Source organism: Drosophila ananassae (genome assembly GCF_017639315.1).
Source record: "Drosophila ananassae strain 14024-0371.13 chromosome 4 unlocalized genomic scaffold, ASM1763931v2 tig00000054, whole genome shotgun sequence".
Taxonomy (NCBI): Eukaryota; Metazoa; Arthropoda; class Insecta; order Diptera; family Drosophilidae; genus Drosophila; species Drosophila ananassae.
Window position 1 is genome coordinate 910,461 of NW_025319037.1, and position 15,557 is coordinate 926,017.

A 15,557-nucleotide genomic window follows, 5' to 3' on the forward strand; every position below is an offset into this window, starting at 1 on the left:
AAAATATTTGATGCTGGCACAAGTCCCAACAAATATAAAATATGGATTACACTTCTAGTTTTCTCTTCCTCTCTTAAGACGAATCGTCCCGATTCGTTAAATTTATGCTGTGAGGGAATAGATTTGTAACAGTGGCAGGCGGATGTGGAGACAGAGCGGTAACGCACAAAAATATAGATAGGAAAAAGCGACAGGAGTTGGCAGCGTAGCACCAAGGTGGATCGGGTACGATCCAACTAGTGTTAGGAAAGGCCCTGGAGGGCCCACACGAAGGTTGCTTTTTTTCGCTTTAACCCTATTTAAATTATTCCGCTTGAACTATTTGGCCGACGCAAAGCAAGAGGATTAAAAGAGAACGAGAAAAAAAGTATTCGTCGCAGGGAAAAAAAGTGGGATAAAGTGCCGAAAACATTGAGGAGAATTTTGTCCGGCAAAGTCGGCATTCGGAGCAGAGCGCGGAAGTGCAGCGCATAGGAACACGGTGTATAAAGGAGCCTTAGCGGACGTGTTGCAACTTTGAGTAGCTGTCTCCGTGGGATTCAGCGAAGGCAAGGGAAAGGAGGGCTGAACGTGCCCACCGCAGGCATCTGCGGGAGACGCATAGTAATTGCGACAGCCCAGAAGAAGTTAAGGGGTATGGCGTAAGCGGATTTAGCTGATAGAGGACCAAATTTAACCTCACTCTCATCGAAGAACGCTTCTAAACTTATTCGTTATCGATGAAGTTACTGCCCGAAGGTCGTTGGCGGTCGAGTTAGGTTAGGTTAGGTTAGGGCGGTGATGCAAGGGGGGACATAGAAGACCCCCTCGCTTCCACTTGAGCCGCTAGGGCTCCTTGTGCTGCCGCTGGAGCAAGGATTTCACCGAGATCCTTTTCACCCCCCCCCCCCCCCCCCCCCCCTTCCTGTCTACCAGGGTGCATATATATGCCTAGAGTACCTGTGGCGGCCCATGGTCCCAGCCTGCTTTTTTTATGAAGGCAACCAGTCCGCGTGGAGAAATCTCTGAGAGATCGTTAAGGTCCGAGAGTTCTTCGGACCCGAAGTGTTTGAGTCTGCTGCGTCCGACTGCCGGGCAGTAGCATAAGAGGTGCGTTACCGATTCTACCTTCTCTTCATCCCGGCAGCTCCTGCAGAAGTCATTGTGGGGGACTGCAAGCCTGGCCGCGTGTTCGCCTATCAGCCAGTGCCCAGTAATTGCCCCAATCGCTAGGCTGCATTCTGGTCTGGTGAGAGCAATAAGTCTCGCCGATCTTTTCTGAGAGCGTGTCGGCCAGATCAGACGTGATGTTCTACAGGTCTGGAGATTACTCCATTTCCTATTGGCTGCCAGGTCGAAAAACTCCCTGCACTTTAGCCTGCAAGTAGCCAAGGGTATGCCTACAAGTTCTTTCTCCGGTAGGAGAGGGTTGGTAGTCCCTGCCCTAGCTAGTTCATCTGCAGCACAGTTTCCCTCGTGGTCCCTGTGACCGGGAACCCAAATGAGGTAGATGTCATGCTGTTCAGCCATCTCGTTGAGAGGTCTGCGACAGTCATTGACTGTCCTGGAGTTGGATGAGAATACGTCAAGTGCCTTGAGCGCTGCCTGACTATCTGAGAAGATACATATTGTACCCCGATTGCCCCTTAGAGCTGGGGATTCCAGTGCTTCCTTAATGGCTACTACCTCAGCCTGGAAAACACTACCGTGGTGGAGTACTGAAGGACTCCTTTAGGCTCAGATTCTCACAAAAGTAACCGCCTCCCACCTGGCCGTTAAGTTTTGATCCATCTGTATAGATATGAATGGAGCCCTCCGGTCCCGGTATCCGGGCATCCCATTCCTCCCTCGAGGGGATTAAGATTTTGTAGTTAGTGGTGGGTTGGTCGACGGGCACACAGTAATCCGTACCCCCCTCAGGCATGAAATGATGTAGGTCCAGTCTGGTATGACCGAAACTATTCTTGCTCCATAGATTTGCCTCTCGCAGTCTTATTGCGGCCAGAGTGGCTGTCTTTACCCCCATCAGTTCCACTGGTAGTAGGTCGAGGATAGTGTCTAGGGCATCACTAGGCGTAGTGCGTAGACTGCCTGTTATACAGACTTCCGCCAAGCGCTGCGACTTCCTGAACTTTTCCTTGCATGTGGAGTTGTCCAGGGCGGGCCACCAGACCACAACACCATAGAATAAGATTGGTCTGATGATCGCTGTGTATAACCATCTGACCATCTTCGCGGACATTCCCCATTTCAGGCCTACCGCCTTGCGGCAGGTACAGAGTGCTATTGCCGCTTTCTTAGTCCTATCTGCGGTGTTCAGCTTCCAGTCCAGTTTCCTGTCTAGAGTGATGCCTACGTACTTCGCACTATCACTAAGAACTAGTGTTTCTCCTAGGAGCTTTGGAAGTCTTAGGTTAGGTATTTTGTACTTCCTGGTAAACAGCACGAGCTCTGTCTTGGACGGATTGACTCCCAGCCCGTACCTTTGTGCCCAGGCCGACAGAACTTCGAGCTTCCCTGTCATTTGGTCGCATAGCGTCTGTGGGAATTTCCCTTCGAAGGCAATAGCAACATCGTCCGCGTACGCAATGATCTTACAGCCGCCACCCTCTAAGGATCGCAGTAGGCTGTTAACCGCCACGTTCCAGAGTAGTGGTGAGAGTACACCTCCTTGTGGGGTGCCCCTCTTGACGTATCTTCGAATAGACGAACCTCCAAGAGTAGCCTCGACACTCCTGTTAACCAGGATCTGCCGTATTAGGTGAATTGATCGGTTGTCTATTCCAAGTCCCGTCAGTGCGTCGATTATTGAGCACGGCAAGATGTTGTTGAAGGCCCCTTCTATGTCTAGAAAAGCAACAAGTGCGTATTCCTTAAAGTTGATCGCTCGCTCGGCGATCATAGTGGTTTCGTGGAGGGCTGTTTCTGTTGTTCGACCCCTTTTGTAAGCATGCTGAGAGCATGAGATGTCATTTGGGTTAATGTTTGGTTGTAGATGGAGACTTAAGTCTTAAAGAGGAAGGAAGACAGACTTATAGGTCTGAAGCCCTTGGGGGTACAGTGGAATGGTTTCCCCGCCTTGGGTATGAATACAACCTTCGTGCACAGCCATGCCTTTGGTATCATACCAGTAGTGAAGACTGTGCTGAAGATTTTCTTAATCCATTTCCTTAGGTTAATACCGGCTCTGGATAACTGAGCCGGTAGAATACCGTCCGGTCCCGGAGATTTGAAGGGTTTAAAACTGTCTATTGCCCATTTCAGGTTTCTGTCACTAAGTAGGTAGTTGAGCGAGCCCTGGTGACCCTGGCTACGCATCACCTGGGTTGTTCCTTCCGATGAGCAACCCGGGAAGTGTGCGTTGATAAGGGTCTCCAGGGCTTCCAGGCTTGAAGTTGTCCAGCGCCCCTCCGTGTTCTTAATGTAGCCTGCGATGGGGGCTGTATGAATGTTGGTGCAGAAATTGGCCCAGGCAACCCTCTTTGCCTTGCGCAATTCTTTGTTATATTACCTAAGTTCAGCTTTATAGGCTTCCCACGCCTCGTCTGTGTTGGTACGGTGCGCGTGGATAAAGGCCCTACGTGCATTTTTTTTTGTAGGGGGCTTACGACGAGGTCCACCACGGAGGCTTCTTCGATCTGTTGCTACCTATTCTTTTCTTGGGGCAGGCCTTGTGGTAAGCTTTTGCGCTAGTCGCAGTAAGCTTATCTACCATGGCGTTGAGCCCCTCATAGGTCTCGATGGTCTCTGAAGGCGGTTCGCCTAAGGATCTATCTAGTATATTTTTATAGAGCTCCCAGTTTGCCTTTCTAGGATTTCGAACTGCTTGATTGGTGAAGTTTTCAAAATTTACTATCTCAATATAGCGATGATCTGAAAATGAGTGTTTGTCAAGGACTCTCCAGCTGGTGATTGCATCAGCCAGGGAGTGCGAGAATAATGTGACATCAAGAACCTCCCTTCTGTTCTTGACGACGAAGGTGGGTTCTGAACCTCTGTTACCCACTAGAAGCTTAGAGCTGAGGATAAAATCGAAGATTGACTCACCCCTCTCGTTTGTGTCAGTGCTTCCCCACTGATTGTGATGAGCGTTGGCATCGCATCATATTAGTAGGTCGATTTTCTTCCTATCGCTGTCTTCCACAAGCCGCCTGAGTAGCGAGTGCGGTGGACTTCATAAGTGGTCATGACCCATATATGCCGAGCATATTCTTAGATGGCCGCCTGGACCCTGTATCGATGCGGCTACGTGATCTTCATTGCTGAAATTTGGTAGCAAGAAGGTATTAAGGCATTTCTTTGCGAGTATGCATGCTCGCTTTTTACCTGTTACATCGGCTGTGTACAGCCTGAAGTCCGACGCCCCCAAACCGAGAATCCTGTCTCCGTGGATCCAGGGTTCTTGGATGAGGGCCACGTCAGCTCCACTTTCTGCAAGATGGAGCAGGAGGGCGGCGGAAGCCACCTTACTGTGATGGAGGTTTATCTGCAGGAATGTCAGGGACATCCTTTAGGTTCTCCACCACAGTAACCTCCGCCTCGGTGTCGGAGCCCAGCAAAGAGTCCTCCTCCATACCGACGCCACCAAGAGCCCTCGCCAGGTTACTCTCCTCTGAGGTGTACCCTTCCAGAATGTCCTCCTCCACATCTGACATTCCTTCTGGGCGGACCTCTTCTGGGCGGACCTCTGCTGGAACCCGTATTTGATACGGCTACCAGCAACCTCCAGGATCTTCGCAGTCTCCTCATTAAGAGTGAGGACAACCTGCCTTCTCAGTCCCACTGCTTCCTCCACCTTGGCGACTCTCCAGTCCGCCGTAGGTAGTGTGGGATTACACATTTTGAGCATGGCCAGAATGGTGGCAGGATCCGCCGGCTTCTCTGTCAGCCATACGCGGGCCCTCGGTTTGCTGGGGATCTTGTCCCAGTCCACCGCCTCCAAACTGGCTTCTGGGTAAACCTCCCCAAGCGACGCAATCATTCGCTCGTAGAGGCTTACAGACCTCGCATCTTGGCACGCTATCACCTTGATGCTACCCTGGTACCACCCTGCGTCTTCGCAGTCCGGTGGAGGTCCTCCGCTCTTGAGCATCTCCTCCATGAAGCGCCCATGCAGCTCGTTCACCACCTTCCGCCAAAGCTCTTTGGGGATCAGGCCATCTTTGGAGCCATTATCAACGACCCCAATGATGGTCCTGCCCTTAGTAACTTCGGCGAAGGATCTGTTACTTTGCTGTGTCTGCACCTTCTTCTTCTTAGCTAGGGGCGCTACACCGTCGGTCGACCTCTGCCTTTTCGCACTTTGTGCACTCTCCTTGGCAGAGTCGCCTACTCCTGTCGGCTTCTTTGGGTCCAATCTGGTCTCCGCTCTTGCTGGCTGAAATTCAGGCATGATTTCCCTCGCCCACTTTATTATTTCAGCCAGATCGGGATTGGATTCCGCCGATGGGTCTGCCCTCATCAGGATGAAGGCCGCTCTCCTCCTATTCTTATAGGAGCCCTTCCGCTGCAGGGGGCCAGCAGACGTCGGACCGAGGCCTTACTTAAGGGTGCCGCCGGTGCGAGAGGAGCTAGATGCGAGAGGAGCTCGATCCTGGGATCTTGCCCCCCACACCGTTCGGTGGTCCCATAGTGGGCCCCGTTTTGGGGTCGGTGCCTTGGCATCTCCCCCTACACCGGCGCCGCTCGCCTCCGGATGTTGTCCCTCAGTGGGGAGCTTCGCCATCCCAGCATCTCTTTGGCCTCTATCTGCCTTGGAGATTGACGGATCCGTGATCCCATTTTCGGACTTTCTTAGGGAGTTCCGTTCTCCACTATTTGTTTTTGTTTTAATATTGCATTTCATTTTTGGACCCACGAGTAGGCGGGAAGGGGTTCGTCCATCATGACATAGCCCGCTTGTCATGATAAGCCTGTTTAAAACTGAGGGGTCGGTCGGTCCCCCAGAGTCCGCATATTAACGTCCGTGCATCCCCCGGACATGCATCCCCCGGCATATGCTGTTCCACCTTGGATTGGGGTGATTTGTGGAAGGGAGTTTTCTTCTCCCCGCCCGACTACATGACCTTACCGGGACCTGTTACCAGCCGCCCTCACGTGGAGAGTATAGTCGCACTACCATCGGTGTACACAGTTACGGCATATGAGCTCATGCGTTTCTCCCCCTGTTGTACCCGTTGGCTGACGGCCAGGCGGTCGAGTTATTTCCCCGGAAAAGTGATCAAAGGCAGGCGACAGTGCGTAGGTTTTAAAACCTTAAAGAAATCGGGAAGTATTTGGCGACCCTTAATTGAGTATCACTTATCTACAGGTGGCCTGCTGAAAGCACTTTCATCATCGCAGCAACTGGATAAAGTGGTGAGTGAGAAACTGAGGTAAATTCCAAATTTATTCGTTGCCGTCAGCACTTTGAGCTCCAATCGCAGGTATGATTCTCGCGTTAATCCTACTGTGGTTGTTTCATTCGGGTAGAACAATTGAATCGACCTGTTACTTCCATGTTCGTGATACGGATTTCTTTATAATTCTCGCTCGGACGTTCACATACGGGTACACCTGCAGACCGATGAAAAGTAATCTACATTTCTCTTTTATTGTTGCGCAAGCTTTATTGATTATCCTACCGGCATAGGAAGCGAAAAAGTTGCGAAAAACTGTATTATAGTTCAGTGCAAACACCTTAGAATTAATAGACATCAAGTGTATGTTTGACATCAAGTGTATAGACATCAAGTGAAAATAAAAGAAGAGCAAAGATTATCTTTACTTTAATAATGTGCTAAGGAAATTAAGCCGAGTCTAATCTGTAGCCGCCATGCTGTCACCCAATTGTTCCCAGGATGCCGTTGTGGGCAGGAAGCTTGCCCGAGAGTTTTTAGTAAGCAAAAATGGTTAGGCCTACGCTTTTTGACAGCTAAGGCACGCACTCGACTAATTTCGAATTCTATGATGGATAGAAAGGACCTTGCAGGGAGAGAGGCCACTAGCCGACGAGGTCTAGGCCGGCCATCGTGTGCCCCTCATCCCTCACCTCGGTGTTTTTAAGTGCAAGGACCTTCCGGCATTTCTGTTCATTACAGATTCTATTTCCTATATTTAAAAATGGGTTAATAATGTTAGTGTTATCTAGACCACATTCGGTATCATTACAGAAAATTTTGTCCGTTATGATATAATTATTATATTTATATTGGGATATGAAATCTAAAAATTTTTTTTTTTTCGTTGATATATTATGTATTAATTATAATTTTGTTTCGTTTACAATATTTTCTCCTGTGAGGAGATCGCCGTCATCTAAATTTTCAAATTGTTTATTTTTCTCTCGAATTTTTAAAGTTTGTTTTTTTTTTATTCTTTTAAGAGATTTATGAAACAAGAGCTCTCATTTGAGAGTTTACAATAGTTATTGAATATCTTTTTTTTAATTGGTTATTTTATAAAATATTCCATGGCAGTATGCTGTCTTACCGTCGATTATTAATTTTTCGCTATTTTTGTCAATTGCCCTTGATGTAGAGAAGCTAATGACGTTATTTACACTTCAATGTTTTAGATATATTATAGGTAGGTCTGGTTTTTTTGTCTGGGTAGTAGGTATACCATATCGACTATTTTCGAGTGCCAAGCGTTAATCAAAATGGTGATGACAAATGGTACAATATCCATCTTCTGTAAAATATGCGTTTTTAATTCTGTCTTCATGAATAAGTCGCTTTTTATTATTACTTTGTTTTTTATTTTTTCCTTAACGATTTGTTTAATTTTTTATTTTTGACCTAGTTTGTTTCTTTCCGGGTATTTTTTCTTATACTACTTCTCCTAGATAATATTTTTTTCTAATTTGTTTTATTATAATGATCTAACATTTTAGTTTGTGCTACTTGTAGTTTTACTGATAAGTCACTGCGATCTATTTCGATAAATACAATTTTGGATGGTTTCTGATTTGGTACTAAATTTATTGTCATGTTGTATATTTTCTTTGTTTTTTTTATAACTTCTGAATTCTCTAGGAGTCGGTACTCATCTTTAATACAACGATCTATCTCAGTTCAGATTAAATGGACTCTTTCAACTTGTCCATTCGAAAGGCTATGTGTGGGGTCGGCGTCATGGATTGAAATACCAGAACGATGAAGGAAGAATTTAAATTGTGCTGTTGTAAAACTGGGTTTGTTATCAGTCATAATCTGTTGTATTTATTTTGTATTACAATTTTCACAATTTGTTATATATTTTTTTAGTTTTTTGCATTATTTTGGCCAATAGTATAATCTGATGATTTGATTATAATTTTCAGCTAATCCTCAGTGGGCTCCACTGTCGAGCTTCCTCGTTCTTCCATAATTATTGCTTATCATGGTTATTTGTTGTCTTAAACAAAAATTTTTGGTATTATGTTACTGCTACTTTCGGCTGAGTGCTGGGTGCCGTAATCCGTGGATTCTTCATCTTCTTCTTCCGTAATATTATTTATTTCAAAGCGGGAAAATGCGTCTGCGACTACATTGGTAGTACCAGGCTTATACATAATTTTAGGGCTGAAGCTTTAGATGTAATTAAAGCATCTTTTTAACTCCATATTTTGGTTTTTTCCGAAATTGCATATGAGAGCCGTTGAATTCGTAAATAATAATTTCTTGCTTATGCACAAAAAATATTGCTAAAAGTTTCTAATAGTCGCGAAATTTCTTTCAGTTTTATTAAGGGATTTAGACATACAACTGATTGGGTTTCCGTCATGAGAAAGTACTGTTCCTATAGTCCGTTGTCAATGTATATTGTTTTGAATAGTCCGGTTTGACTAATTTTATTTGGCAAATTAAGTTTTCTTTGAGTTCATTAATATCATCTTAGAAAATTTAACTTAATGTCTTAAAAATGAACATTCTAGTCAAAGGCGTGGCCGGGGTTGGCTTGGTTTATTTTTTTACGAATTTCCTATAGTATAAAGTTTATAATTTAAAAATCTGAGATTTTTCTTATAATATATTTTTTAAAATAAAATTACGCGTGAATTATAAGAGTTGCTGCTGATACGTCACATCAGACGTTCTTTTGGAATGTTAAATTCGTATTCATTTCCGAATGTAATTATTTTGCTTATTATTTTATCAGTACAGTTTTGTATACTTATTTCGTCTTTTTTGGTGTTTATATACCCCAATCTCTTTAATATAGCTAGTTGCTCAACATATTTTCGTTGTTAAAATATTTGTCTAATATAAATTTTTATTATAATATTATTTTATTATATATTATTATTTTATTATAATATTATAACCTACTAATAAATCTGCCATTAGGCCGTCTATTTCATAAAAAGTTAGTTTTGCTTGAAAAATTCATGAACAAATTTTCAGTATCGATAGTCTTTTATAAATGGGATATACTATGCCTGTTGGCAGCTAGTGCCAAGACCTAATAACTCGCCTTTAATAGACGTCGCCAGTCGGGTCAGAAGCCAGAATCAGCAATTTTAGCCGTAAGAATGACCGACTGACTGATCTGAGACAGCAGACCCAGAACTTGTACATAGCACGTACGTTCTATAACCAAAACATCATTTCGTTCTTTAAACGGTCCAAAATAAAGACAGTTGCGAATACAGAGTAAATAGGTTCGTTAAGTTAGTCAGTGTTAAGTAACGGCACTTAAAACCAACCTACTTCAAGTGTTGCTCCTGTGAAACGGACCACTAGTAGGACCCTCCTTAACCAACCGATACGGAATCAACCGTAACCCCTAACCACCAACACTACCTGTACTTGAGAAAAACCAGCCAGGACTTTAAGTATCACACCTCAACTTCTGCCTGATCAGAGCAAGCGCCTGTTCAACCCGAGCAGACCCTTTACGACCCGATACGTTCTTTAACTACGACTTCGTGACCTACCGTTACTCCCGCGAGTTCAAGTTCCACGTAGTGGCCGCATAACCCTCTAGCGACGATCAATGCCAATTTGGTAAATATATTTTTTTAAATAATAGCCTGTGGCTCATGTATCTATTAGAATATAACATTTTTATAAATTTTTTTGTCGGTTCGGAATATGTGAGGTAGATCTATTGTTCTTCTAATAAAATGGTCCTCTTTGATATTATTTATTCGCATTTATTTTTTATGTTGAGCAGATGACTCAATTTGTGTACGTTGTGGTTCTGGTTGTCGGTATGGTTTTTTTCCTGATAAAAGATATTATTTTCGCTTGGCTTCCACTACATACGTACAGCCCACCTCCCGTCCAACCGACCGAGGAACGCCGCCGCATAACGTACGGCTCAAATCGCGGGGAAGGATCCGAGAAAGTTTAAGAGAAGAGTAGTAGTAAGATACGAAAAATGTTGCACAGATAAGGCGTTGCGTATAAAGGATTTAAGATTGTACCACTTCTTACAATGACAAGATGTGGTAGAGACATTATAGTCCGAACAAAAATACCCTGAACGGATCGTGTTGGGCATATGTCGAACTACAATGGCTAAGAAGTACAGGACGAAAATTTTTAGTCCTTCCACTAGAAACTTTAAAATTTAAGTGTGTTAGTAAATGCTGGCTGTCTACATTTCCATAAATACGATTATATAGAAACATGATACCCAGCATCGTTCTAAGGTTTGTTAAAGATGGTAAGTTGATTAGTAAAAGTCTAGTACGATAAGTGGGGAGGTGATGATTTGCATCACAATTGAGTCCCCTAGAGCGAAAGTCGGGAAGTTTTTTTTGTACAGATTCTATGTGATCTTGGGGTACTCGGAGTTATTTTTGAACTACATAGGTGTTGCAAATGTGGAGTGATAAGTTTTTCAAAAAGCTTTGGAATTGCTGACAATTTAGAGATGTCTCTATAATTTGCAGCGTCGGATTTTTTTTCTTTTTTATGCAGCGGAATGATGTAAAATTCCTTTCATATAAGGGGAAAGATCGAAGTTTCCAGCGCTAGATTAAAGAGTTTGAGGAGCGGTTTTTACAGTGCCTCGGCGCAGTTCTTCTGAACAAAGCCTGGTACTCCATAGCATAGAAGGAAAATATACATAATTGCGCTAAGTGTTTACTTAGTTATAAAACTGATCCGAATCCTGTGTAAACTCCCTTTTGGCTGTTCCCTTTCGGCTTGCATGTCGGCCAATTAACTTTTAAATGAGCCCATAGATCGAGCTTTATCTTACTTTAATTCGTTACCACCCAGCCTCCGAAATAAATGGGGCTCAGAAAAACATGCTTTAAGTAACTTAGATTGTATAGTAGCCATGTAAGAATAAGTTCAATGGCGAAATAAAAAAATAAACTTAATCCGGCAGCGGCGAATATAACTCCTTTAGTATTTTGCGTTATGCACGGTGAAATTGGACCGAGCTACTAAGTATATTGAATATTGATATATTTAACTGAAGAGCCCGATAATTTATGTTTATTTAAAATTCTATGCATGACGATTTTTTAAATTTAATTTTTGCATTGTATACCAAGGCGGATTCAATGAAGCTGACTGATATTTCCATGTCACGCAAGCGTCAAAAAATATATTCAAAGTGTAATACAATTTTTGTAAGGCAATGTTTTTATCTTCACATGCCAGTAGATCGGACCAATCAAATTCCAAAATAACTTATTTAGTTTAAAAAAGCCAGCCTTACGGAAGCAACGAACTTTATGAGATTTAAGTGTAGACTTAAGGTCAATTAAGTAATTGTTTTCGATTAAAACCTCAAGAGTGGAATGATATGGATCTTCAGGGTTAGAAAGGGCAAAGTTCTGTAAAGAGTAATTCCATCAGGATCAGAAACGAAACACAAGTCTAGCAGCCGACCTAAAGACTTTCTTATGTGGTTAATTTGCACGAGTGCCATACCGAACATGCCCGTAGGGAAGTCGTGGTGCGAGCTAAGAAATAAATACGGTGAATTATCAACATTAGACCACATGAGCTCTGGGATGTTTAAGTCACCCAGAGCTACCAGCTGGTCACCATCAGACAGACGATCAGAAACGAAACGAATGGCGGTCAAATGTTGCCAGTATGTTGGTGGATCGACGTTCGGTAACATACAAAGATTGACCGGACAAAATTATTTTAATACAAGGAAATTCAATGTCACCAAACTCTTGTGATATTACCTCTTCAGAAGCGAATTTGGAGTCCACACATATTAACACTCCTTCTCCCCTTCGCAGTGTTCTATCACATCTAAAAGAGCTTAAGATCTCTGGCTTTAACCAAGTTCCTGTAAAGACTGTAATGTGAGATTCAAAGGTAGAAGTATCAGAATAAAGTTTGTAGTATTCTGACAGTTCTAGTATTCTGATAGGTAAGTGTTAGTGAAGACATTAGAGGTCGAAGGGGGCGATATAACTAATACTGCGGCATCAGTTCGTTCCGGGGGTCCGGACAGTTTATTACCCTGTGCGGTGACTTTTTAGGGGGTTTGAAATATGGGTCTGGTGGTATCACTTGAAGCGATGCCACAGTGGACATATTAGACAATTTCTCATTTATACTGAGATATTAGGAAATTTTTTCCAGGTCTGTATGAATACAATTTATTTAATTGATTTGGTTTATTTATTCCATGTCATATATGACCTGCGTAGGGTTGAAGACCGAATTAGAATTTAAGACGCGGGATCGCGGCTCAACGCTTGATGCTGCGGAGCGACCGAGTGATACCGCGAGAGAGAGAAAAAACGCTAGTGCATGACGGCAGATGCAGGTGGCCAATCGAATGCATGAGAGCGGGCGACGCGAATAGAGACAAAAGTAAAAAATAAAGTGATGTTACGAATTCAATAAATTATTGCCGGCCAAACTTTCCGGTGGCCCTGAAGGAGGCCCTGAAAATGATTAGGAGTCACGACATCCAGATCAGCGGGGTTTTCAGAGGGGGGAAAAATGGCCTTGAATTAATCACTGCAGCAATATTGTACACCAGCGTCTGCAAATCGTCGGCCTTTAGTACAGCCGAGCCTACGACCCTGTAAAAATGACAAGCCGTCAAAATAGGGAGAATGAGGAGGGATGAACTTTCTTTTAATCGACTCTGGAAGACAAAAATCCAAGACAGCTCTCTGGTGCTCTTCGCTAAAAAATACTTTTAATTCGCTCAACTGATCTTTGGCTCCAACGAAATTAATGTCGGACCAGATCTGTCGAAGCTTCTTCTGGATAGAAATAAACCTCCTCAGTGCATGCAGAACGGCGGCGGCGGACAGATCCCTCACCAGCTCTTAATGGTCGGCCTTTGTCGTGAAAGAAATGAAAACACTGATGTAACATTTTATGGGAGCCTTGTTGCGAACCTCCGACTTATAGAAGAAAGGATCGCAAAAATCGATGCCGGCTACATCGAAAACTTGATAACCTTTCACTCTCTCCTTTGGAAGATCGCCCATTACATGCTCCAACAAACGAGGACTCGTCCGAAAACATATCACGCATTTATTTGTTGCCTTGAGCACAGTTTTTCTCCCCCCAATCGTTTAATATTGAGAACGTATCATCGCCAATAAGGATCGAGATGCAAAATGCAGGTTGTGCTCATGAAAGCTGATGATTATGCTTCGCGTTACCGGATGGCTCCTGGGAAAAATTACTTGGTAAGACCATCGTAATCCAAGGATGAATTCTTGAGACGCCCGTCTACTCGAAGTAATCCAAACTGTTGGCACCTAGTGCCATGACTAACCTATCCTAACAACTAGTAATCTGATTTAATCAATGTTCATCGACATATCGCAATAAGCAATAATCAGACCCACTAACTTATTTTCACACCTAGTAATAATTAGCAATAAGCATGAACACTAGACGGCGCCAGAAGCAAAAATCAGTAATATCAGCGGTAAGGATGACCGACTGATCGCAGCAAGCAAAGCCAGTTAGCTAAGCAGAAATGCATGACCAAGCAGTCTGAGTCAGCAGACTCAGAGGTGGGTGAAATTGGCATTAACATTAGGGGAACACGTCCATAACATCTTATACAGGGTGGGCCATCTAAAAAAATTTTTTTTTGGAAAAGAGTATTTGAATTTTGTTTTCACAAACCTTTATTTTAATACAAGAAGATAAATATTGCGTACTATTTAAATATTACTTGGCTTAAATGTTCACCTTTTTCCTATATTACCACTAGATTTTCCATCACTTTCTTAAGCCTAGCAATTGGTATTGCTGCTATATATTGTTCAATATTTTTTTTAAGTTTAGCCAAAGTCCATGGTTTGTTAATGTATACTTTTGATTTAAAAAATCCCCACAAATAGAAGTCGGGCGGTGTTAGATCGGGTAAATCAGTCGAGTAGCACGTTGACTAGCTACGATTGAGAAGTTTTGCTGGATGTATAGCTGATAATAACTTCTTGAAATGACGCATCCACTATGGCATAACGTTAGTCGATTTGACAACATATGTCCAAGTTATTATGAGCTTACTTGGGTCACATGTAGATGGCTCACCCTGTATGTGATAGTTGCGAATACAGAGTGAATCGTCTCGTTACTCAGTGTTCAATTCCGGCACTTAAAACTAACCTACTTCGAGTGTCGCTCCGGTGTAAACGGACCACAAGTAGGACTTTCATAAAACTAACTGTTCAGATAGCGAGCGTTTTCGGGATCTTTGTTTAATATTCCAAATCTAGGCTTTAATAAAAAACAAGCACAAGCACCATCTTCAGCTCCGTCTGAGGCTGGACGAGCAATTTTGACTGCTCAGCTGCCATGACGAAATTACCATTGTCAGGGCCTCCGCCTCCTCAAACAATCCAACCGAGCCAAGTTTTTTGGATTGAAGGCAAACCAGGAGACAGTTGAATTTGCCCCACACAAATCACCTCGTAAATTAATCCAGCGTAAATTAGCAAATCAACTGTCTCATGCTGGTGAAAATGAGGATCCGCTAGCTTTACATTGGCTTGTGTGTGATTTGTGTCCACCATGGTCGAGAATAGTGACCGGAATTCAAGCCACTCCACATAACTTCCATTAAAAGTGGGAAGTGGCAGAGGTGGCAAAGCCTGGAAAGTTCTGCCGAACGACGGATCAAAATTGGTGGCAGAAGATGCGTTGATCAGTGTCGAACAAACTGGAGCGCAGCATTCTCCTGGTCCAGGAAAAATAGTGCCTCCCTCGCCGCATCGTTGAAGTTGACACCGATCGCTCCTGTATTCTGCAACATTCATCTCGGACCGCTCTTTGTGTGTGCTCTTGAAATGTGCTTTGAACCGTGCAGCTTAAATTTTTAATGGAAAATAATTCAAAAAATTAATTTCCTTAGCGGCGGGGTCACCAATGTGGCAGGTGGCCGATACACGAGAGCGGGTGACGCGAATAGAGACATAAAGATAAAAGAAAAGATAAACAAATTCAAAAAATTATTGCTTTCCGGTGGCTGCTTGACACTAACCTACTTCGAGTGTTGCTTCTGTGTAAACGGACCACAAGTAGGACCTTCGTTACCTTACAGAATCAGTCGAAACCTCTTACCATCTTTACTTGAGGATAACCAACCGAGGACTTCAAGTATCTCACATCAACTTCAGCCTGATCACAGCAAGCGCCTGGTCAACCCGAGCAGTC

The 15,557-nt window shown here is 43.5% G+C and overlaps 1 protein-coding gene across 5 annotated transcripts in view; it reads left to right on the forward strand.

Annotated features, from left to right (window-relative positions):
- LOC6494740 (glutamate receptor ionotropic, kainate 2) overlaps positions 1-15,557 on the forward strand; it is a 374,202-nt gene that overhangs the window by 150,930 nt on the left and 207,715 nt on the right. Inside the window, exon 9 of one of the 5 annotated variants that reach the window (XM_032452180.2) lies at positions 7,995-8,132. The exons of the other annotated variants lie outside the window; for them this stretch is intronic. Within the exon in view, the coding sequence (XP_032308071.1) occupies positions 7,995-8,042 (48 nt within the window). The 3' untranslated portion in view covers positions 8,043-8,132. Of the gene's footprint in view, positions 1-7,994; positions 8,133-15,557 lie in introns of those variants that run through there. 5 annotated transcript variants of the gene reach the window in all.